The 24,557-nt window shown below is 46.4% G+C and overlaps 1 protein-coding gene across 2 annotated transcripts in view; it reads left to right on the top strand.

Annotated features, from left to right (window-relative positions):
- Positions 1-1,648: 1,648 nt before the first annotated feature.
- The window catches only part of LOC102385863 (ovostatin-like), a 53,512-nt gene continuing 30,603 nt past the window's right edge, over positions 1,649-24,557 (top strand). For both annotated transcript variants that reach the window (XR_001358720.2, XM_006032678.2), the window contains exons 1-13: positions 1,649-1,754; positions 7,267-7,450; positions 8,783-8,939; positions 10,523-10,575; positions 11,100-11,120; positions 13,260-13,428; positions 17,379-17,463; positions 18,258-18,375; positions 19,856-19,976; positions 20,228-20,337; positions 21,163-21,321; positions 22,679-22,897; positions 23,485-23,542. Coding sequence is in view for 1 of the 2 variants with exons in the window: in XM_006032678.2 (XP_006032740.1) it covers positions 1,690-1,754; positions 7,267-7,450; positions 8,783-8,939; positions 10,523-10,575; positions 11,100-11,120; positions 13,260-13,428; positions 17,379-17,463; positions 18,258-18,375; positions 19,856-19,976; positions 20,228-20,337; positions 21,163-21,321; positions 22,679-22,897; positions 23,485-23,542 (1,519 nt within the window). In the remaining variant the exon portion in view is untranslated. The remainder of the gene's footprint in view (positions 1,755-7,266; positions 7,451-8,782; positions 8,940-10,522; positions 10,576-11,099; positions 11,121-13,259; positions 13,429-17,378; positions 17,464-18,257; positions 18,376-19,855; positions 19,977-20,227; positions 20,338-21,162; positions 21,322-22,678; positions 22,898-23,484; positions 23,543-24,557) is intronic.

Raw genomic sequence — 24,557 nt, 5'->3', positions numbered from 1 at the left:
CTGACTGCTGTCACAGCTATATGACTTGTATCCAATAATCAGCTTTCTTTCTAATGAGCTCCTCATAACTGTGTATCATGTATCTGTTGTGCTGCCTGACCCTGCTGGTGTCTTTGTTTTCCAAGAAAGTCCAGCCAATATATCAGCAAGGATAGACACCTAAGGTGTGTGTAGACAAAAAGGGGGCTCTAAATTGAAGCAGTGGTTTTTAAATCCACTGCTTCAATTTAGGGCCCTTTAAACCCCTGTGTCATGCACACACCCCGCACTTACCTGCCTTTCCAGTGGCAGGGAGGGGAGGGTGAGCTACCGGCAGGTGGAGTGGTCCCTGGGCTGCAGCAGGGGCTGGTGCTTTCCTCTGTGGCAGCAGTGGCTCCCCCCTAGGTGGCACCTGACCACAGGCACTTGGCTTGGACGGTCCTGGGGGGCACCACAGCTGTGGAGGGAAGCACCGGGCCCACACGCAACTCAGGCAGGCAGGCAGGCAGGCTCGGGGGTGGAAAATTCAGGCTTGCTGATTTTCTTGGGCAGAGCCTGCCTTCCTGGGCTGCTGCCAAGCTGTCTTCAGGGCTTCCTGCAGAGCTGCATGGGCCCCAGTGCTTCACTCTGCGATTGTAGGGGCAACAACTAAAACTCCTGAGGACTTTTAGTTTGCTGCACCCCAAGTCATTTAACGTGCATTATGCCACCGAATTTCCTACAGCAGCTGGAATTGATGTGCAATACACCACCGAGGCGTGCAAACACCGACACCATTAAAGCAGTGCAAAAGCTTTTAGCCTGCTTTAAAGTGTCATGCATACACACCTCTCGTTTTGTCTACACATGGCCCTACTAGCACAGTGCCTCAGCAAGGATAGACACTTAGCACTTAGTAGCTCCAGCAGCACATGGGATTCTTGCAATATCCTACAAAGGTATACCAGTGCTAGCTAAAGTGATTTGATAGGGAGAATTAAAGAGCTTAGTCCCATTGTTAGAAAAAAGAGTCAGTGCTCTGTACCTGGACAAGGAAGATACCTACGTGCCTCCTTAAGTGTAGCTGCCTTTTTCCTTGATAGAATGCTAATGATACCAATGGTTACAAGCTCCATTAAAAGTGTTAGGCCTGACAGTCTTTAAGACATGAGCACATAAAGATTGGCCTATTTTTTTCTGTCCTTCTTCCTTGAAAATAAAATTGTGGTTTTCTTCCCTTTCTTAGTTGAAGTTGACTACAACTTCTGTGCAATATTTTTGCTATCCAACATGAAAGGCATGAGACAGAACAGTGATCTGGCAGTTGTTGTGTCTTGTGCTGTGTCTAGGAGTGTCCCTGACAAAATTTAAAAATGCTGATGCGATGATACATATTAACAAGCTGGAACATCATAAGGGAATCTTCTCTGTATAATAATGCAAACGCTGGTGAAACATCCCAAGAAGCAGGGAGTGGCTGGGCTTATAATATTGTAATGGGGTTATTAGAAACACTGGAACCTCCCTGAACTTCAGTGGGAGTGGAAAAAAAAGGCAGAAGTTAGGAAGTTCAATCTATGCAAATGTTATTTCTTCATCTATTCATTAGAATATGAATGAGATAATGAAGAAGTGGGTGGTGGCTGAAGAGAGTTTATAAGCCAGAAGGTGTGTTCTCTGTTCAGGAGAGGTCACATCTGTGTCTTTCTGTCACCACCTTCGAAGACAGAGATGTGGTCAAGGATTTTTCTAAGCATCCTTTTCCTTCATTTAACTGCTGCAGAGTTTTCTGAACCGTAAGAGATCGCATCTTCTTTCTTTGTACTATATAATAATTGCTTATTTTTTACAACCATACCTCTCTGTATAATGCTCTGGGGAATTTGAGACTTAAATTCAGGTTGCAATTCAAGCCGTAATTGAAATATACTGGGATGATGTTTCAGTGTAATCTAGAGCAAGTGTTGGCAATATATGGTTTAAGGACCAAATCTGATGCACAGAGCCACTGGATCCAGCCTGTGCAGCTGGTGAGGTTCTGACAGCATTGTGGTGATAGGAGCCTTTGTGCCTGCACCTACACTGGGATCAGGTGTTTGGGAGCTGCACCCGCACCACCACTGGTTCTCTCCACCCTTTCTGCCTCACCTGAGGTATAGACACAGGTTCCAGCCAGCATGTAACTGTATCTGGGTTTGAAGTTGTGCCCATGCTGCAGTCAGGGGAGGGGGCAAGGGGAGAGTGAAGTGGCAGCAGCACAACATAGACAGTTGTCCAACCCCAGCACAGCTCTCTACTGCCCAGCCCTGGCTCTGGCACGGACAAGGGCCCCGATATTGATGTGCCGCTGGAGCTAATTTGACCAGAGCTGAGTTGTTTTGGCCTACAGCTTGGCAAGGTTGCAGACTGTTGGTCTAAAGTGAATTTTCCCTCTCATCACAAAAAAGGTAAGAAATCTGATCTGCTTAGCAGAGACCCAGGAGTGAAATAACAGAGGCTGGTGTAGTTGAGTGACGTGGCATCAGCAGACCTGAGTAGCTGGCCCAGGCCTAAATTAGCAGGCTGTATTTTATGGTCAGAGCTAGCATGCATTGGTAGAGCTGAGTGAGTAGGCAGCACTTCTAGGGACTTAGCAGTGGTTTCAATGCCCAGCTGCTCCAGCTAGGATGCTCATGTATGGGAGCCTAACTTCAGGAACCTACGGATTTTTGTGGTCCAAAATATAAAACCCAAATTAATTTAGATACCTTGAGAGCTAAGTGACTTTGGAGTACAAGTTTCTTGGAACCCTTATATGCACTTAGGCACCTGAAAAACATTTAAGACTTGGGCACCTGAAGTTCAGCTTAAGCAAAATTTGGGCCCTTAAACCTCAGTAAGCAATCTGCAAAAACTTCCAAGTAACTTTTTGGGGCATGTGTAGATAAAACAGGGGCCCTAAACTGAAGCGGTGGGTTTTTGAAAGCACCATTTCAATTTAGGGCCAATTAAACTCCTGTGTTGTGCACGCACCCTGCTGACTTACCTGCCTCTCCAATGGTGGGGAGGGAGGGCGAGCTGCAGGTGGGCAGAATGGTCCCTCGGCTGCAGAGTGGGGCTGGTGCTTCCCTCCGCAGCAGCAGCGCACCCTCCCCCCCACACCAGGCGACACCTGCCCACAGACACCTGGCTTTGGTGGTCCCAGGGGGCACTGCAGCTGCAGAGGGAAGCACCAGGCCCCCACGCAGCTCAGGCAGGCTCCAGGGGAGAAGAAAAAAAAATCAGGCTTGCAGCTTTTCTTGGGCGGAGCCTGCCTTCTCGGGCTGCTGCCAGGCTGCCTGCAGGGCTTCCTGCAGAGCCCCTGAGCTGCACAGAGCCTGGTGATTTGCTCCATGGCTGTAGGGGCAGCAAACTAAAACTCCTTGGAGGAGGAGTTTTAGTTTGCTGCACCCCAAGTCATTTAAAATGCATTACACCGCCGAATTTCCTACAGCGGCTGGAATTAATACGCAATACATTGCCAAGGTGTGCAAACACCAACACCATTAAAGGGTGCAAAAGCATTTAGCCTGCTTTAAAGTGTCATGCACACACACCCCTCATTTCATCTAGACACAGTCTTAGGTCTCTAAGAATCTATAGAAGTTTTACCAGTAAAGCTCTAAGTGCCTGAAGTACTGCTACTGCATGTGCCCAGCGGCACCATCATCATGGCCGACTTGAGTTTTGACACCTGTATCACTCCTAGGTCCAGTCAGGGTTCACAAACTACATGGCCCTGCTGCCAAGTCCACCAAGGGTCTTGGTTTAGAAACATGTTCTGAACACCCCTAACACACCAACCGAACTGAGCTGCATGCAAAGCTCAGCAGCCATGGCCACGCTCATTCAAAAAATCATGGCTGGAGGAGCTAACACCCTCATCAGTAAAGCACTGGTCACAGCTACTGTGACTTGGGTCTAAACACCAGGCTGTGGGCTGTGATGGAAGGCTCTGGTCCTGACACTGCTTCTGAATGAAGTATTTTATACAAAATACAGAAGCACAGTGCCAGGATAGGAACCAGAACCCCTCTCTCAGCATATACTTATTAGGGTGGCTTCGATATCCCCACGCTCAACCTGCTGTCCACTGTGACTCCTGTACCTAGTCATCTAACTCTCCCTGTTCACTCTCCAGGGTGAACATTAGACACCTACCTCAGGTTTGTGAATTCCACTCCCAGGCACCTAAAAGGCCCTTTTGTGGATCTACTCTTTGGTCACTGTTGAAAACTTACCTCTTAGTCCTTTCCTGGAGTATTGTACAAGCTAAATTGGCCAAGCTCAGTTAATGAAGTAAATAAGAACTGATGTGGGAGTGGTGAGACCAGGATTACAACACTGAGAAGCAATGATTCATTTCATGATGTAACTCCCTCTTTTCTTCAGTACTGTCTTTTATTGTTTTGAAATAACCAGCTTGGGCTGGGAGAGCAGGAGGAACAAGCAGCAGGAAGCAGACCAACTATCGCTTTTACACCTGTCTCCCCCAAATTAGCCCTGCAAAATTGGAGGAGGAGGCAGTGGCATAGTGCACTCTTTGCACCTGGAGAGACAGACACAAACACACTCTCCCTCCTGCCATGAACAGATACTCACATGCACACACGCATGCACCCACACACAAACGCATGCACCCACACACAAACGCATGCATGCATACATGCAGATGGGTTCACACTCACTGCACATGGACACACAGACACAAACACACTCCCCGCCATGAACACAGACACATGCACACAAACTCATGCACGTGCACACACACACACACACACGCACGCACGCATGCACACACACAGATGAGCATGCACTGTATTCACTCACTCTGCACATGGACACACAGACACAAACACACTCTTCCTCCTGCCATAAACAGACACGTGCATGGACACACAGACATGCATGAACACACACAACAGGTGCACACTCTCACTCACTCTGCACATGGACACACAGACACAAACATACTCTCCCTGCCATGAACACAGACACGTGCACACACACTGATGCATGCACACAGATGCACGCATATGCATGCACTGACAGACACACAGACGGACACACTCAGACAGGTGAGCACACTATTCACACTCTCTGCAAATGGACAAACAGACACAAGCACTCTCCCTCCTGCCATGAACAGACACACACATGCATGCACACACACACACATGCACGCACACATAGAGGGAGAAAAAGAATTGGGGGGGGTGCTGAGTGTGTGCACATGCGCGTTCCCTCCACCCCGCAGCGGGAAAGTCTATTGGGGGAGAGGGGCTGGGACAGGAGCAGAGCCAGGCCCAGGATTGGGGCCAGGGCCTGCTGGGCCTATGCGGCCACCCCTTCCCCCACGCCCAAGGTTGTTGCCCGCCGCCAGCAGCCCCTGTGAAACCACCCCCCACCAGCCCTGCACTGACCCAATCTGCTTCTTCGCACTGCCCGGCTGGGCCTGGAGCCAGGGGCCAGAGCAGGGTCAGCCTCAGCTACCCCGCTGGGCCAGAACCCCCGGGACCCACGTGTCCACCCCAGGTCATCCCCAGAAGGAACCCAGTGCAGCCCAGCGGCTACTCCAGAGGCACCTGGGAGCCAAGTGGGGGGGCACATTGCCCCTCATCTGTGCACAGGGCAAGGGCAGCTGCAGTGGTGGGCCAGGCTCTGACTGCTCCCTGCTGGCATGCCTTGCTGCTGCTGCTTTGACAGCAGCGTGGTGCCATGTGCCTTGCTGCCTGGTCTGCCCAGCAGGGATGCACATGGTGCCTTGCCATTGTCAAAGGCAGGAGTGGGGCATGCAGGCAGGGAGCAGGCAGAGCCCATCTGCAGCTGCAGCCACCCTTGCCCCATGCCTCCCTGCTACCTTGGCTCCCTGGTGTCCTACATCTGAAGGAGCCGTGAGGTTTCCCAGGGATAACCCAGGGCAGGCGCAGAAGTCCTGGGGGCTCTGGCCCTGTGGTACAGCCGAAGCGAGCCCTGCTCAGGCCCCCAGCTCCAAGCCCCCATCCCAGGCAGTACGGGGAGGCAGCTGGGGCTGGTGTGAGGCTGGAGGTGGCGGTTTTGTGGGGGCTGCCAGCACCAGGCAACGGCCCCAGGTGTGGGAGAAGGGGCGGTTGCACAGGCACGGTGGGCCTCAATCCCTGCTCTGCTTCACTCACTCCCAAACCCTGCCTGCTTGCAGCCAAACTCCTCCCCTCCCCTGCAGACTTTCCCACCTTGTGGGGGGCCCACGCACACTCAGCCCCCTCAATTTTTTTCCTCCCTCTGCCTATGGGCCCCGTGGCCCCCATGTCTGACCCCACTCCACCTTCCTCCCCACCGCTCCACGTCCGCCTGCCTCCCCTCCCTTCCTCCCCCTCCCTGCTAGCTGTTCTGGGGGGCAGCCCCGCTGCTCAGGTGGCTGAGGCATGTTCCTTGCCACCACCAAACTTCCTCAGCAGCGGCTGAAACTTGGACTGCACAGCTCGGGCTGCCCAGCCAATCGGCACCCGCCCTCTCGGCTGTGCATGCGCAGTTGGCCCAGAGCATTACGGACAAACAGACAGACAGACTATGGCTTTTATTATATTAGAATAGGGAAGCTCCTTGTTCTCCAGCCATGTTGTAGATGAAAAGTGCTTCCAAGCCATCATTCCCCCATGATGGAAGATGCCTCCTAGTGGTGCTTAGTAAGATGCTTGCATGCCAGAAAGGGTTGGGATTTCAGGCACACCCACTGCTCACAGTATCCATACAAAGTATATTGTGAATTTCTTTTTAGGACTCCTAACTCTCCCCCTGTATTGTACAGGGAAACTCAGGGCCTGGTTCAAGGCTGTGAGCTCCATTTTAGGGGCACTGCAGTGCTCATTGTTCGGTCACCTAACTGCCTGTGGTGGCCTCTGTGTGCCAAGTTTCCACCTTTACAAGGGTGGAAATAACAGCGCCGTAACTCACTGGGGTATTCTGAAGAGAAACACATTAACTTTCAGAAAGAAGAACTCCATCCCTTAGCCTGGCTGCTCTCAGCTCAGGGAATGGTCTAGCAACGGAGTAGTTTGCGGGACAAACCTCCGTCCTCTGCTCGCTCAGGACCCTACCCAAAGTTCCCTTAAGTAAAAAGGAGTCTTTTTTGGTTTCACAAGGCTGTGGATGGATTTTATAGAAGTAAGGATTTCTCAGTAGTGATTTCACAAAAATAAGGATTGCTTAGTAGCGACTGAACCCCCCTGCATGTGGATTGTTATCATGTGTTCCCTTCTGTCATTCAGCCTTATTTGACTGAACTAGCTGCCTGGTTTTGCCTCCCTGTAGCCAATATGTCCTGCTGGTCCCTGCCGTGGTTCAGAGTGGAAATCCACAGAGCGCCTGCTTACAGTTCTATAACCTGACCGAGCCTGTGACCCTGAGCATTATCTTGAAATACAATGAACTCCAGACTACTCTGCTTAAGGAGTCTGTGACAAAGAATGACTTCTTCAAATGCACCACGTTCACGGTATTTAATATTTTAGTTCTACTATGGAGAAGGTAAGGTGGAAGCATCCTTGTAAGCAATGTTCTTGAAAGCAAGAGCAGGAGGAGCAAGAAGCTCAAGTAGAGATGGGGATGAGATACAAAAAAAAGGAATGAAACTAAACAGGGAGAGAAGAAATTGTGCCTGGGAAACAGGCTGGAAGAAAAGTGAAAGAGTCAAACATTGGTCAGGCCTTGAGACTGGAAAAGGCACTTGGATGTCATCCTCATGTGTAGATCTAACCCAGGGGTTTTCAACCTTTTTTAGCAAGTATACACCTTCTGGTGGCAGCAGCCAGACATGCAGGAGGAAGGTTCACACGTGGCGGCCACCACCGCCGACACCACTCACCGCCCTGCACCACTGCCACCCACCACCACCCACCGCCCCGTGCCACCACAGCACCCTGCTTTCCCACGACTGGTCACACGTGCGGCTTCATGGGCTCCTGATGGGCCTCATGCCTGACCACTTGTGTGTTGCCCATCAGCAGCTTGCAGAGCCACACGTGCAACTGGCTGTGGGAGAGCAATGTGTGGCAGCAGCATGGGTTGGTGGGTGCTGGTGGCAGCACAGGGAAGTGGGTGGCAGCACCGTACCCCATACGACCTTTCCAAGTACCCCTAGGGGTATGTATACCCCCGGTTGACAACCCTGATGTAGCTGCATGGCGGACCAGTTATTTAGAACACCCTTGTGCCTTTTCACCCTTATAGTGCAGGGCTGTGGGAAAGGCCACAAAAGAACCTAGTTATGAGGTCTTTAAACCAGCAGAAGAGTCACTTCAGAATCTGATTATATAGCCTGGCAACCCCACCCATCAGCAGGGTCATTCTCAGTAGACCTGCGAAACTAAAATCTTCCATGCTTACTGCATGATGCATGCATTCGGTTGTGCATGTCATTTACAACCCCTTGATGACAGCAGCAATCTCCAATAGCATGGGCTCCTAGAGAAACGTGTCTTGGAAGATATGCAACCTCCCCTGATCCTGCAGAACCATTGTGTGACACACTTGGAGGTTGTTAGTCTTGCTGACAGGACGTCCCTCGGGGTGGGGGGAGAATCTGGACGACTGCCCTGGACACCGTGCTTTGGGGGGCCCCACAGAGCCAGGCCAGCTTTGCGTCCAGCCACTTGCCACCACCCCTGCTGCCACTGCCACCACCACGTTCAGGCCCTGCACAGGCTGGTTTGCCCTGGGCCCTGCACCCTGCTATGGTCGTCTCTACCTTCTGGGGATTTCCTAGTATAGATAGACCTTAAGAGATCTTACTTATCACCTTCTCACTTCAATATTTGTTTCCTTTCAGGTTCCTCCTGCCGGCTCTGACCCTTTGGCTTTCATCACTTTCTCTGCCAAGGGTGCAACAATTAACCTATCTAAGAGGAGGTCAGTGGCGATTCAGAACATAGACAACATTGTCTTCATCCAGACAGACAAGCCCATCTACAAACCAGAACAAACAGGTGAAGGAGGCACATGAGCCACTTATTTAACTGGGAAAATGGACATCAGAGAGTGCTTGGAATGGGAAAGGCTTCTCACTGTTAGGAAGGCAAAGGACTTGGGAGAAGACAACCATCATTCATCCTGGGGTGATGTTGAGTAGTGCCTGGCAGGTATCATTTGGAGACAGTGGGAGGAATAACTCATAGAACTGCAATGTAAAATATAGCTTTTGTGTATTCAATAGGAAGAACAGTAACTCATTGCTAGTGCGCAGCAGGGTCAAAAACGACCCGTGAGCCACTGGGACTGTGCAGTAATGGCAGTTATTGCATAGTCATTTAGTACTTGCTAAAGTGTAGACATGCCTGCTGAGTAGGGCACTCTCCTGCTAGTGGGAGTTGTGGATTTGAATTACCTCAAGCTAAGGAGTGCCTAGAACCCAGCAGAATTGCCTTATGTTTCTTAAGGCTGGCATCATTCATTTGCGAAGTCTGGGAAAATCCCATGCAGACATGTTTGAAATACCATGTAGATGTTCATGACTGTAGTGTGGCAATTGGTGACTTTAATAAAGGGGGTTTTGTTCCTGATTCATATGACAATAAAACAAAGGGTAAGCAAAATTAATCATGTCTCATTGGGCTGAGATACAGGTTCCACTAGTCCACTATTGATTTAGGTGGGGAAGAGACTGTTCTGCTTTTTTCTTCCAAACTGAAGTTCATTTTCTTTTGATTCATTTTTCCATTGTCCCAGTGGACTCAGTCACCTGTAAAAATTCCCAAAATAAGTTGCGATTCAAAACTATTGCTGGCATAATGCCCTGAAATGTTGAGGAATAAATATGACCTTGGGTCTAATTGGTAGGTGATTATGACCCCAGCTGCCCTGTGTAATAAATATTTCAATTAAACAGGTTTCACTGGTTAGAATACTTTTCAGATGCTTCTTAGCTCTTCAACTAAAATGGCTACTTCTTAACACTTCAGAATTGCCATAGACAATGCTGTCAGTAATGACCTCAGAGGCCATTATGCAGCTCTTTCCAGGTGTTGGTGAGACCCCAGCTGCAGTATTGTTTCTGCACTCCAAGAAAGATGTAAACTAATTGAAAAGAGTCCAGAGGAGAGGAACACAAATGATCGAACTAGGGCCTATCAAGACAGATGGAAAGAAGTAGATTTGTTTAGTCTGGAGAAAAGAAGACTAAGTGGATGCATGATCTTTAAGTACATCAAAAATTATTATAAGGAGCGTGGTGTTCAGTTGTCTTTTGGGCTATGTGGAAGAGCAAGAAGAAATCAGCTTTAACCTGCAAAGTAGATTTAGGTTGAATATTAGGAAAAACTTTCTATTGGTGTGGTGAAGCACTGGAACGTGCTACCTAGGTAATCTGCTTCACTTGAGGTTTTTAAGAGCAGGCTAGACAAGCAGCAGTTGGGGATGGCCTAAGAATACTCAGTCCTGCCTCATTAGGTCCCTTTCAGCCCTATGACTTACAATGTGCCTGAAAGTATGTAGTGTCTGAACGTACATATAAGCAAATGACACACCACTGGGAAAGTTGCTCATTTTTCATTCTTCCCCTCTTTCTTTTCAGTAATGTTCCGTGTTGTCGCTCTCGATAGCAATTTCAGACCTGCTCAGGAGATGGTGAGTATGACTGCGAATCAAAAATTTTCAACAAACCTATCCACTTCAACAAGCTACTTTTTTTACCTTTTAATAGGAACAAGGCCTTGTGGTAGATCACGTGATGTCCCTGTAGTACACCTACACTCCCTAGATTCATATCATGCAGTTAGTGTGCAACCTCTGTGTAGAGGAAGAGATTTGGAAACTTCCTTAGCATCTCCGTATAAAATACAGCTATGGGAGTTACCTCACCTACCTCTATACACCAGATATAGAGACTGTAGAAGATGCCAATAAAATAGGAAACCCTAAATATTTTAGACAGCTTTTTAGGCGTATGACTTTAGGGTTATTTCCTTCATCCACTGAACTTTGGAACAGTCACAAATTAAGATAAGGCTAAAACCAAAAACTTGATCTTAGGCTTTTTGCACCCAAAGAAGGGACAGCCACAGGCTTCCCTTATAGTCCAACATTTTTTAAAATTAGATACTGTTTCCTTAATGTATGATCTCTTTCTCTGTTCTTTTTCTTTATTTTAGTATCCCCAGATCATCCTCAAGGTAAGAAATGCACTGTGCTGTTAAACATGATTTATTTGCAAGGGGGAAATAATTTTAGTTTCCAGAGTCAGTGGTTGCTTGAGAAATACCACCCAGAAAGTGGCATGGTTGCTTGAGAAATTGCCACCCAGAAAGTGTTGTCTTCACGTGGCCTCATTGGGAAATCTGTGCAGCTGGAACAAGCTGCACAGGTTAGAATGAGTGGCAGGCACTGAAGACTGCAGCAAGCTTTCAGAGAAGTCTCTCAGGAGCAGAATGCATACCAAATCCCCCCACAAGTGCATGGGTGACCATTCCTGAAAAAGCTCAGCTCATCTTTAGTTGTCTTTGATACAAGAAGTTCTGACCAGAACCTGAGAAGGAAACATGGTTTTTCATCAGTATGAAGGTGTATTAGCGCACTTCACTTCTTTAAAGATTAATCATGGCTAGAGCAGGTGACTGTGTCAGGACATGAGGGTTCTCTTCCCACCACTGCCATGGACTCTGTATAGGATCCTGGGTTTCACATTCATGACTTAGTTTCCCCATATCTAAAACAGGAGTGATGATAAGTAGCTCACAAAGTTATTTTGAAGCTAAATTTTGTTCATGTCTATAAGACACATTATGGTCCTCAGATGGAAGATGCTCTAGGAGTAGAGTACAGGTTTCCCTTGCTTTATGCAGGTGTGAATTTGCTCTTATGCAATGACCCTTTTTATACTAACAAATTGTTATATGAGAGGTAAATTCATTCTTATGCGATCGGTGTGGTGGAACCCCACAGTCAGCTAATTTGTGCGGTGAATTGTGGAAGTGATGCACACCAAAATATAGTTTTCTGTGTGGATCTGTACTCCTTACTCGTTGTCTGCGACATGTATTTCTGTAGTTGCCACTAAACATTCACCATCAGCCTGTGTTTGTGTGTACTGTCTGCTGTTGTTGAGTACCAAAATTGTCTTGTAAATGTGGTAAAAATGGGCCTGGGGGTCAGTACAGTTGAGGTCTTGGAACATATCTTTATTTGTTACATTGTAAAGTGGGTTCCCTTTATGCAAATTCAAGTTATGCGCCGTTTTCCAGGAATGCATGTACAGCATAAAGAGAGGGAAACCTGTATAATATAATAGTAACAATTACTGCATTCCTTGTACTCTAATACATTACTTGTGCAATAAATTATGCCCATGTTGTTGTGCAAGGCTATATCCTTCTCAGAGGCTTTTGCTGAAACCAAAAGTACAATACCAAAGTATGTGGTATCATTTATTGGGGGGAAAAACCCTTCAACGACAGCATGTACATCACCTTTTCTGTTATTTCTTAATTGTGTTACCAAACACAACTTCCCTGCATAGAGGTATGTAGGTGGGTGACATTTTCCTGTGTTGACACACTCAGAGTCATCTCTCTTGAAAAGGAAATTGGCCAAAACAATATTAGCAGTTAAATAATATTGACCAATGCCACTGAACTAGAGAAAGGTTGATTAACTGTAATACCTATTTGGAAACATTATGGAAAGCGGGGGGAAGGAGTTGCAGAACTAAGGAAATAAAAAAACTGTAGATGTGGCATTGCTGCTATATTTGTGAGTGAGAGAGCAGTAGACTGGCTGCTGTGATGACCTCTCCCAAGATTACCATGTATGTTATAAGAACAGTATCTCCATATAAGGTTATATCATAGAGCAAAGAAATGCAGTTGGTAACAACACCTAGCTTTTCTATAGTGCTTTTCATTCACAGATCTCTAAGCGCTGTATAAAGGTCAGAATCACTCATTATCCCCATTTGAAAGATAGCGAAACCGAGGAAGAAAATAGACAGGATTTGCCCACAGTCACCCAGCAGGGCAGCAGCAGAGCCAGGAATAGATCATAAGTCTCATGGAGTGTCAGTCTAAAGCTGTCTCTAGGAAACTCACAGCTCATGTATGCAGTCCAGCATAAACTGAGACCAATTTAACACACACATGGTTCGATAATCAGTGGTTCAGAACACTCAATAGCTCATAAGACTAAGTCCTTTTTCACATGCTACATACAAAGTCAACACCCCAACAGAATAAATTGAAAGAAATGAAAGGAGAAGAGTGAGTGGAAGAAAAGGAAGGTGATCAGTGTATTTATGTTTGCCTCTCCCACTCTTCCAGGATCCCAGGGGAAATCATATCTTTCAGTGGCTGGAAACTACATCTACAAAAAGCATTGTCCAGCTCTCATTCCCCTTAACTCAGGAGCCAATCCTGGGGTCCTACAGCATTGTCGTCACAAGGAAGTCGGGCCAAGATGTGTATCACTCATTCAATGTCGATGAATATGGTAAGAAGTAGGTCTCTTCAGCATTAGTGATGAGTTCTCCTGTGTCTGCAATAGGGCTGTGCGAAGCTTCGGGTGGTAATTCGATTCAGAGGAGATTCGGCCCGATTTGGTGACCAAATCTCTGAATCCAAATTGAATCAGGGGACCAGTTAAAAGGTCCAAATTGATTCATAGCTCTCCGAATCTTCGAAAAAGATTCAGAGAGCTTTGATGATTCGGACAGTCCCCAGTGGCTGCAGCAGGGAGCTGGAGCTGGACTAGGAGCTGGTAAGTAGGAGGTGGGGAAGGGGGGCTGAAGTGGGGGAGGGGACCATGGGGGGACCCTTGCCAGGCCCCATCCCCTGCCTGCTTCGCCAGCCCCGCCATGGCTGCCCCTTCCTGCCCCCAGCTCAGTACTTTAAGAAAAAGTCCCAGTGATCATCAGGTGCCGGGAGGTGGGGCAGGCGAGGCAACCATTGCCAGGCTGGGAGAGGACCAAATCATCGAATCGAATTACTGTCCCCTAAATCGGCCGAATCCAAATGCCACGGCCAGAGTCTGTGAGGGGGGTTGCCAAAAGTACGCAAGAAATGGTGTGGACTATAATTGTCACATGCCCATGAACCCAAACTGAGGGACTGAGGCAGATAAAGCAAGGAATGCAGAAAGGTGACAGGGCAGAAACAGAAGGCAAGGAGGAGATGGCCAAGAGACGGCCAGGTAGATTCTGAGAAACGTGGCCTAGTGCAATCAAGAGGCAATCAGCACCCTGGGCTTTCTCCTGGACTTTGTCACTAACACCTGCTATATGCTAGGGAAGTCACATTCTCTGTGCCGTGGATTCTCTATCTGTACATTGGGGAATAAAATCAAAGTACCCGCCCCAGCACCTATGTGAGGCTGTATGCAATGCACAGAGATAAAATATGAAGCATAAATCCAAAGATATTAATAGCAGTATAAATAATTGGATGTCAGGCAGTTACTAGGCAGAACCAGATTAATACTGGATGGACAAATAGGGATAGAGAAACAAAAGTGCTCACTACCTGATGGTCTTGCTTTTACATGCTCTGCTATTGGTTTGTTTCCATCTCATCTCATAGCTGGGACTTTCCCACACAGGACGTTCCCTAGGCAGGACCTGGGGAACTCCACGTTTTCTGAGGCAAGGGGTCCTTTCTCACCCGTTCTGTTAGAAAACTACTGTATTTTATCATATGGCACATGCCCCCAAATAAGACAAGCACCTTGCTTTTTGGGAAGACAGAATGAAAAACAAAAAATTCCTGAGATGTGACTGCATAGAGCAAGAAAGAGCCTAATCTTCAGTTCACTTAGGGTAAAAACAGATGTTGCATTTGAGGCAATTCTGACTGATCTGAGTCAAAATCAGTATAGACCTTTTCACACATAGCTTGTCTCTGGAACGAGTGGAAATCATCTCGAATTAGGTGGGATTGGCCCTGGAAAAAATATTATCTCAAATACTTCACAAGTACTTAAAGTGGCACAACTGGCTTGTAGAATCCCAGAATAAAAGCCTTTCATCTGGTAGAAATCCAATATCTGTTTTTACCCTTACCCTCCATTTCATGTTCAACCAAAAGCTGTAGCCCTTTCTGCTGTTGAAGGCTGTCCTCCATGGGTGGATCTACAATTTTTAAAAGAGCCAAATGCAGTGTACAAAGCTGAGAAATAGATGGAGAGAGACCTGAAGTAGCTAGCAGACAGTAAAATGGCCAGAAGGAAGGTTAGCTTGATTAGTGGAACATCAAGACTGTTAAAAAGGAGAGGTGATCATTAATGCTTAAGAGCAGTGAGCCATTAAGTCAACTGATTCCCTCAGCTGCCTGAATAGACATGGCACTGCTGCTGCCTGGTGGAGTAGGAATCAAAGGATTATGTGGATAAGGAAGGTGTTAAACTGGAGAAGAGATAATAAAAGAAACAGCTTTTGATGAGTCTGAATTAATTCAAGTCAGCTGGGCCTAATGAACTGCATCCCAGGATATTGGAGGAACTGGCAGAGATTTCAGAGCCTTTGACAATTGTATTTATGAAGTTGTGGGAGATGGGGGAGGTACCAGAGGATTAGAAAAAGGTCAACATAGGGCATATCTACACGTTGCTCTATAGTGATGTTGTTACTGTACCATGCTTTAGTACTTCCTTTTGGAAATTCTAAAGCATGGTGCAGTAACCACCTGTACTGTACCATACACGTGGCTCATGGTTATTTTTAGCAGCTACTTAGCTGTAGCGGCGTGCTGTAATGGGGGAGCACGTCGCTACAGTGAAATAGCTGCTAATCACGTGTAGACACCTGTGGATGCTACACTGCCGTAGCATGTTGCTGCAGTAACATAGCATCTCATGTAGATGTGCCCATGATGTCCCTCTTTAAAACAGACATGGGGAAGTATAGACTGGGTAGCTTCTCCTCAATACCAAAGAAGTTACTACAGAATATCATGAGGAACTCTATTTGTAAGCAACTAGTGGAGGAAAGGCTGATCACAAGCAGCCAGCATGGATTAACTGTGAATAAATCATGCCAAACAAATTTGATCTTGTTCTTTGACAAGGTAACTACTTGTGTTGATGAAGGGAGTGCTATGAATGCAGTGTATCTGGACTTTAGCAAGGTATTTAGTAAATTTCCATATGACCTTCTCATAAACATATTAGAGAAATGTGGGCTAGACAAAACTGCTATAAGGTGGATAGACAACTGGCTTAATAGCTACAAGAAAAAGTTAATTATAAAATGATCCATATCAGAACGGCAGGATATTTTGAGTGGAGTCCCACAGGAGTCTATCCTGGGCCCGGTGCTGTTCAACCTGGATATCAGGAAATACTTTTTCACTGTTAGAGCAGTGAAACAATGGAATAGGCTGACTAGAAGTTGGGTAAGAATTTGTTAGGGATGTTCTAGAAATAGCTATGCTTATGCTGGGCTATGGGTTTTTGCTGGGCTTCTTGGCTTTTCTGTTATCACATGGAGCCAAGAAAGATTTTCTCCCATCCTGTTGCTACATGTGTCAGGGTCTTTATTTTGTTTTTTTCTGCCTTCCTCAGAAGCATTGGTTTTGGCTGCAGCCAAGGTTGGGGATTTTGACTGCAGCCAAAGTTGAGGCATGCCAGTGCTCCTGCTGGGACTAAAACCCAGAGGTTCCTGGCAGAAGGTCTTGCTTTTCCCCTCAATGTTGGGCCAAGTACCACAACTGGGAAGGAATTTTACCCCATGATCAGATTGACACAGACTGTGGTAGATTTCATATTCTGTCATGAGGATCATGACCCTCTTCCTTGGATTTTTTGTGTATATTTTAACAACCCTTGCAGCAGTGAGACATTGTCTACTGCTGTCCCTGTGACTTACCTGTAGGAGTTTAGGGTGTTATGCCTTGTGGTTGTGTGACAGGGTTGACTGCGTAGTTTTTGTAATAGGTTAGATATGGATTTGTATGGGATGGTTTGAATAGGGATAATCCTTCCTCAGGCAGGGGGTGGTCTTGATGACCTCCAAAGGTCCCTTCCAGCCTACTATTCTGTGTATCTATGATTGTTGGGTGCTTCTATTCCAGGCATAAGATCAAGTTTCCCAGATTAAGACTTGCAGCCTGACTTTGAAGGGCTGATTTTTGGGGGAAAGATGCATCTGGTATGCTAGTAAATACAGTATGTTTCTAACTCATGGCAAGAATGAAAGAAGGTGGTAACAGGGACTATCCTATTAAGTCTCTCTCAGTCAATTACCTTCTATTTCTATCCGGGTAGGGTGGTTTCATGCAATATAACTTTGGGGCTTTATCCTGTTTTTACTATCCCATGCCCTCTACACCATTCCTCTTTCTTCTTAGCACTTACACCTGTCATAACTGTTGGTACAGTTAGGGACTCACTGCCACTTTTCACTTCACATCTATGGTATCTGTGTGACATTATTCCCTTTTAATTCCCAGTGCTACCAAAGTTCGAAGTGTTGATCCAAAACCCAAGAAGGGTCTCTCTTTTAGATCAAGAATTCAAAGTGAATGTTTGCGCTTCGTAAGTATCCACATGATGGGGCAGCATATATTCATGAAGGCTGCAAAGCCAGGTTCAAGGAGCATGGAGCTGGGGAACAGAAGCTCTTGAATCTTAATCCTGGCTCTGCCAATAGCTCAGTGTGTGGTCTTGGGCAAGGCACTGTACCACTATGACTCACTTTCACTTCAGGCTACATGATGCTGGTAATACCCACTTGCACACTGCATCCCACTGCATCCCAATGTATATTAATGTTTATTTCATTGGTTGAAGATAATACATTGATATATTTCTACTCACTATTGGATTTTTTAATCAAGATAAAGACATGGATAAAAGGAACAGAAAAAAAAAGCAGGAGAAGTTCCTAGATTAGTAGATAAGAGTGCCTTACATTGAGGTACCCATATATGCCTCTGTCAAAGGGGAAGTGCCCTGCAGTCCTGAACAATGTTTCTTAATGGGACATAACTTGTTCTGTGCATGGCAATGATGGACTCCCTTGTGGAAAAAAAGAAGGCCCAGGAAAAGGTCTTTAAACCTTGGGTTCAGTAAGACTCCAATTTGGGTCTTAGAGCATGTCCGTACTGCAGGCTGAACTGCTGTGTAGGGACATCTGAGCTAGTTTTAAATGAGCTAGTTTATGTCTTGGAAGCAGCCAGTGCTCAGCATAAACTCATTTACCCATGTTCTCAGCTACAGTCCGTTGTATAAACAGACTTTTAGTTTTTTGGGTATATATTTGTTTCTTGTATTGAATCCAAAAATAGTGACCACACAATCTGTTTCCTCATTGTTTTCTCCTCTACTAGGTACACTTATGGACAGCCTGTGCAAGGGAACGTCCAGCTCAGTGTCTGTAAAATGCATTACTATCGTAGAGAATGTGACCAACAACCCAAGAAAATATGTGAAAGAGTCAATGAACAAGTATGATGTTGGCCTGTACCTCTTCCTCTCTTCCTTTCCAGCAAGTTTTGCATTTAATGCATCACATGGCTTTATTGGTTGCCTTTTCATTTCTTGGGGAGTGCTGGGAGGTCCACCTAGAACAGATCTTGTTTCTGCCCAACATGTCATGGGCAGAGCTAGAGGTTTTTGGAGGGGAGGAGTTTTCATTATTGCTAGGAACTAAATAATTTGTTGGGGAGCTTCATCTTAATAGCCTCAACGCTTCAGAATTCTCATGTGTTCCAGACCCAAAGACACAGAAGCCGTGGGGAAACTGGGATCCAGGCCTCCACATTACAATTTAAGGATCAACTCTGTTTAGATGGAGTGGCAGGATAAAGAATGAATTTAATCTATCATGTATGGGCCCTGCCCAGGGAAGTAGGTTACATACTGGGAGAGCAGTGACTGCATATGCAAACCTAAAAACTATTCATCACTCCCAGCCTCCAGTATTAGAGCCTTTTTCACTGAGTGGGGCACATCTGGCAGGACATCAGTTTTCTCCCTACTGTTCTCATGGGATGGCTAATTTCTGCCAGGCAAAAAAAGGCATGAGCCTAGTTCAAGTGTTTCATGAGAAGTGCAGCACCACTCCTCTGCAAAAGCAGTGGGAATAAATCTACTGCCAAGGAGCTGAGAAGTTGAAATGGAGAAAGGAGGGGTGTAAGCATGTCACCAGATTCAGTGCCAAGCATGTTACCCTGTTGGCTACAAAGATATAATCCCAATCTGAATGAGTAGGGCAAGGAATAGTCACCTTTTCTCAGCAAGCATATGCTTAGTGTTCTTGCTCACATATCAAGGGCAGTTTACAAAGAACATAAAAACCAGTTCTTATGCCTTTCTTTGCAACTTACTGATGTAAAAAGAAGTCCTGCAAGGGTTGAGTATTTATTTTTAGTCTTAGTTTAATTCTTAATCGTATTATTCTTCAAAAAAAATTAATATTAGAAATTTAGATTTTATCTTGACCTGGAAGCTTTAGTGGAGAAAGGGAGAATGTATGCACTTATGAAATTAAAATAGTGGGGAGAATAAATGGAAGGAAAAGTGTTCTCAGTCAGATTCTGAAAGTTCTGTAGGCAAGATTTTTATCTGCTATGAGCTGACTACTACTACTAAAGTCAAGGCAGGGTACTCATGCTTTGAAGCTGAGTTTGTCATTAAATGTTCTGGTTGGCCAGTGCTAGAGTTCTCAGAAAGTGCCAGGACTGAGTTGGGAAGGGTGACACTGAAATGGCAGTGGTGGAAGGTATGGTAAAGTATAGCGCAAGAGGAGAACAATATGACAACAACAAAGAGTAGGTAGGTAGGCAGGACAGCTGGAAGCATGAAGCTAAGATTTGCTAAGAGATGCAGAGCCTCTCATACGAAGACAAGAAGTAGGTGTCTGACCTTGAAAGAACTGGGATTTTTTCTCCCCTTCATAATCGCTGGCTTGTCCCTTCTTTTTCAGTTGGGGAAGGATGGCTGCCTCACCAAAGCCATTCCCACTTCAGCATTCCAGTTATTTCGGTATCGTCCAAGGATGTTTGTTAGCCTTAACGTGGATGCAGTGGTCACAGAGAATGGAACAGGTAACACCAAAGGGGGATGGTTGGGGAGGGCCAAGTCAGAGGGGTTGCCCTGTGGACAAGTACTCTGTGAGAGGAGTCTGTGACTGCCTGCCATAAGGCAGAGCTCAGCATTAAGATTCATTTCAAACATACAGTTACTTCCTCCAGATTTCTGGACCCATAGCGAGGTCACTCAGTAGGGCTTTTTAAAAGCCTCACATTTCCCCATCTCTGATTCTTTTGTTTTTTCTTTGCCACTGGGCCTCTCACAGGTGTGCAGATTAGCAGCTCTGACTCAATTTTCATCTACGAAGGGAGCAAAAGAATATGGTTTGAGAACATGGATCACTACTACAAAAGGGGAATCCCTTACTTTGGACAGGTAGGCTGGCAGAGACACAACCTTCTCTGGTCATGGAAAAGGGTCTCAGTCTTGCTCTGCTTATGGCCATCTCTACTCCAAGTAGCAGATTCCCTCAATAACAGTTCATGGCAATAGCCTTTACACCAAAAGTCTCCCCACAGTCTTAGCTGCTTTCAGAAAACATGAGAAAAACTGGTTGAGAGGTCAGTGGGCTAGTCTTCAGTCATAATTACATGATGTCTATGGGTCAAAGAAGCAATGGATGATATGGGATGAGGGGGAAGGGTCATCATTAAGAAAAAGGATCAAAAGAGGGCCTCTGATTGTTTCAAGTTTTATGAGCCAGCATTCAGTAAAAAGTGGTGCCTTTCAAGGCCATTCCACCCCACTGGCTCAGAGAACGAGAGTCTGAGGTCAGGATGTGAATCATGGTCTCCCAATTGGCAGCCTATAATCCACCCTTTATATCCTGGAATCAACTGCCATTGAAGAGTCAGGAAGGGATTTCCATGATGAAAACTAAGAATAATCTTTAATGCTTGATCCTTTATGTAGTCTTCCGCCCCCCTTACCTGTCAGGAGTGTTTTCCCTGTGTTTCTTTGTCCTGTGGGTGAACCTCCAAAGGAATTCCTCCTCCTCACCCTACAACGTAGTCTGAAGGGTACACATGTGAATTAAACACACTTCATTCTATGGCAGTCCTGCTTGCTGCTATTCACTCTCACGTACCCCACAAGATGTCTTTAGAGTTCCTCAGCCTTTGAAGCCAACTAAACTCATGAAGGGAAAGCAAGCAGGCTCCACTTGCCATCTAAGTTTCCTGGCACTTCTATTCTGTTCAGATCAACCTGAAAGATGAGGAAGAGAACCCCATTGCAAATGGGATCATCCGCCTAGAGCTCAATGGAATGTACCTGGCTAACTACACCACAGACAAGAAGGGCTCTGCTCTGTTTTACCTCAACACCTCCAACTTCTTTGATCCCAGATTGGAGCTGAGGGTAAGTAACAGAAAGGCACAACAGCAACGGGGACAATTCCTTGGAACTGGGCTATACAACTAAAATGGTATCAAGGGCCACTTGCAAAATGTTTGCAAGCAGGAAACAGGACAGCAGATGCAGGCAGAGGAGCAGATTAATGACTCGCCATGCAGGGAGTTTGCAGGACTCAAGTTTTGCTTTCCAAATATATATATTTTTTCCATTTAATAAAAATGCTTAACAAAGAATTAGGGTGGGCCACTGGGATTACCCTGTTGGGACATAGGCCCTATGTTCTGCACCTGAGAGAGAAATGGCTCTGTGGGAGGGGTGTGAAGCACATTGGTGTTCTCATGGGCAGCATCATGCTACGTGGCTTTCAGGGTAGGGGAGGCAGCTTGTGGTCACTCCAGTGACTCTCACTCTGACTTGGTGCAGCAATCTGAATGTTAGTAAGCAATGTCCCCTCCCTGCCTGCTTTGTCTTCTTCCCGTTCACTCTTCAGTTAAGTGTTAGCCTCTTCAGCATGTTTGCAGCTTCCGCTGCTTTTGGGGTTTTCCCAGAGCTTAGCCCTGGTTCAGATAGCACCGGAGAAACTGTAAAAACTGCTAAGTGTACCCATGCAGGCAGCAGGGATGACTCCTGAAACCCCAAGGCAGGTCTGACCAGGAAAGAACTATTGGGGTGCACAAGTGCTTGGAGAGGGACAGGCTGTGCCATCAAGATGATGGGGGAAAGAGGGGCAGGGGCTGGCAGGGCTGAGGCACTTCCTTCCTGCCTCTTTTCAGAACAGATGTCTTCCCTGCTGACATACCTGATTCCCACAATCTTCCCAGAGCAGAACCTCCCTGATGGCCCCTTTGTCCTCTCTCACCCACACTGGATGCCCAAACCTCCCATGACATCCATCTGCTTTGCTCCCTTCCATCTGTATTGCAGTCTCTGCCTTCATCAGAGACACATCCTCAGTCTTGTGTTCCCCCCTTCCCTTAGGCTGGCTTAGCAAAATGGGGAAAGCAGAGTCAGCTGATCCAGTCTGGCTGGAATCCATGTAGCTCTAGCTCTGCAGCATCTCCTAACAGCCAGTGCCACTTTAGCTAGACCTGCAAGGCTCTGAACCCACCTCTCTAACCTCTATTGGAGGTTGCTGTTAAGCAATGTTGTTAAGCACTGGAGCAGAAAGCAACCCAGGTGAGTGCGCTGTGCAAGAACAGCCCAGACGTGCTCATACCCTAAAATGCAGCTACACTTCTTGACACACAACGTTTTAGAAACAGGTGTAATTAACATGTCTGATATTTTCACATTCTCTTCATTACGTCATCTAATTGTTGTCTTTCCTCCCCCTTACCCTCTTCCCCATGTTTCTTTTCAGGCAAAATATGTTGACTGTTCAGACTTTGGCTGGACGAACTTTGAGGAACCTCAGGCTGTATTCCACATCCAGCGTTTCTACTCCCGCACTAACACCTTTGTTAAGATTGAGCCAGAGAGAGAGCAGCTGAGCTGTGGCCAGCAGAAGGCAATCATGGTGCACTATATCCTGAACAAAGATGGGTATGGGGATGCCACTAGTGTGAACTTCTACTACTTGGTACGTATCAGGGCCCTACTATGTTTGCCAGAAAACCTCTTTGCTTCTGACCACCACTGAGTAATCAGAAGTGTGTAATCTAAATAGGTTTTTGGGTAAAGATCAGAGCCAAGCCATAATCTTACCAAAAGACCCCATCAGAGAGCAACCCAGTAACACTTTTAGCTAAGTAAATACAAATTCCCTGAAATCAAACAGGGCTCTTCAAGGAGAGGAGAGCACAGAAGTACCAGCAGCTTGTCTAAATCCACAGTTACACAGCTCAAAAGGAGATGCCAGAACTGGAATAAGGCAGGAGTGATGGGCACTGGTAGAGCAGTGTGGGGAACCCAGGACTGGAATAGCAGGGGGGCTGTAAGGCAGGACTAAGGGACACTAGCAGAGCTGTGTATGAGGAACAAGAAGAAGTAGCTTAAGTCTTGTCCACAACCCTAACTATTTCTTCTGAAGTTAGTTGTCCCTCATTTTCATGGGCATAATATTCACCCTAGCCATTAAAAACCTGTGCTACAGATTATACATAAGAGAACCATCCATCTTGACTGGGTTTTCGCTGATTCTGTCTCATGGTGTCCTTTTATGCACAGGTGTTGGCAAAAGGCACAATTGTCCTCAGTGGCACAAAGGAAGTCAACTTGGAACATGGTAAGTGCTGGGATCTTGTTACCATGGGGAAACAGAGGTGTGAATTATAAAGTTTAGAGCTTGCTACCATTATTTCTAAAGTATTGTAAATGAAACAGGATTAAAATTGAGTACAACAGCTAAATCAGATATGCTTCCTAAACCCATCTTCCACATAAGCTGCAATCAGTGTCACTTGTTCAGAAAAGTACCTGTGTTGCCTCCTGCAGTTCATACCCTGTCTTTCATAGTCAGACTGATCCCACTATTTCTAAGGGCCTTGTCTCACAAGGCACTGAGTATGTCTGTTGTTAGTTCTGTGCAGTATTAAAGTTAGAATGTGCTTTGAGCAGGCACATGGTAAAGTTTACTACAAACTTGTCCCTGCCTGGCCACTGCCCTGGCCAGTCTCTCTGCAAGGAGGTAAGCACTGTAATAAATAAGTGAAGTGCCCTCTGTTGCAGATGATTAGTGTGGCCCCACCTTTCATGAGGTGGAGCCAGACCAGTTTGCTCTGCACCTCATCTGCATATCAATTTTTGGAGCATCCCAGGACTTGTGACAAAAACCCCAGTTCCAATCATGAGTGAGGGCTAATTAGCAGAGATCCTCTGGGGGGGATATCTGAAGTACACACATTTTGAGCAGTGTTGTGTTGTGGTCATCCCTGGCTTGAAATGCTGTTGACTCTAGTGGGCCCAGCCCAGAGAACTACGTGGTAAATTGTGAGCCTTTGGTTTTAAGATGTATTTCTCACTTCCATGTGCTCAGGGAGAGCAGGGTCTGACAGTAAGGAGAGTAGGAAGGGCTGCCAGGGGAAAAAGTTGGGGGAAGCAGAGAGCACAGGAGCTATATGACCCCCCAGATTTCTTTTCCCTGCTGTAGCAGTGGAAGGGGGACAAATTCAAGGCAAACCTCCAATAAATAGATTCTATACCTGGAAAATTCATGGATTCATAGATGCTAGGGTTGGAAGGGACCTCAACAGATCATCGAGTCTGACCTCCTGTCTAGGCAGGAAAGAGGGCTAGGTTCA

This window comes from Alligator sinensis, unplaced genomic scaffold (genome assembly GCF_000455745.1).
Source record: "Alligator sinensis unplaced genomic scaffold, ASM45574v1 scaffold317_1, whole genome shotgun sequence".
Lineage (NCBI taxonomy): Eukaryota > Metazoa > Chordata > Crocodylia > Alligatoridae > Alligator > Alligator sinensis.
The sequence above is the reverse complement of the archived record's forward strand: the minus strand, read 5'-3'. Positions and strand labels throughout refer to the sequence as shown.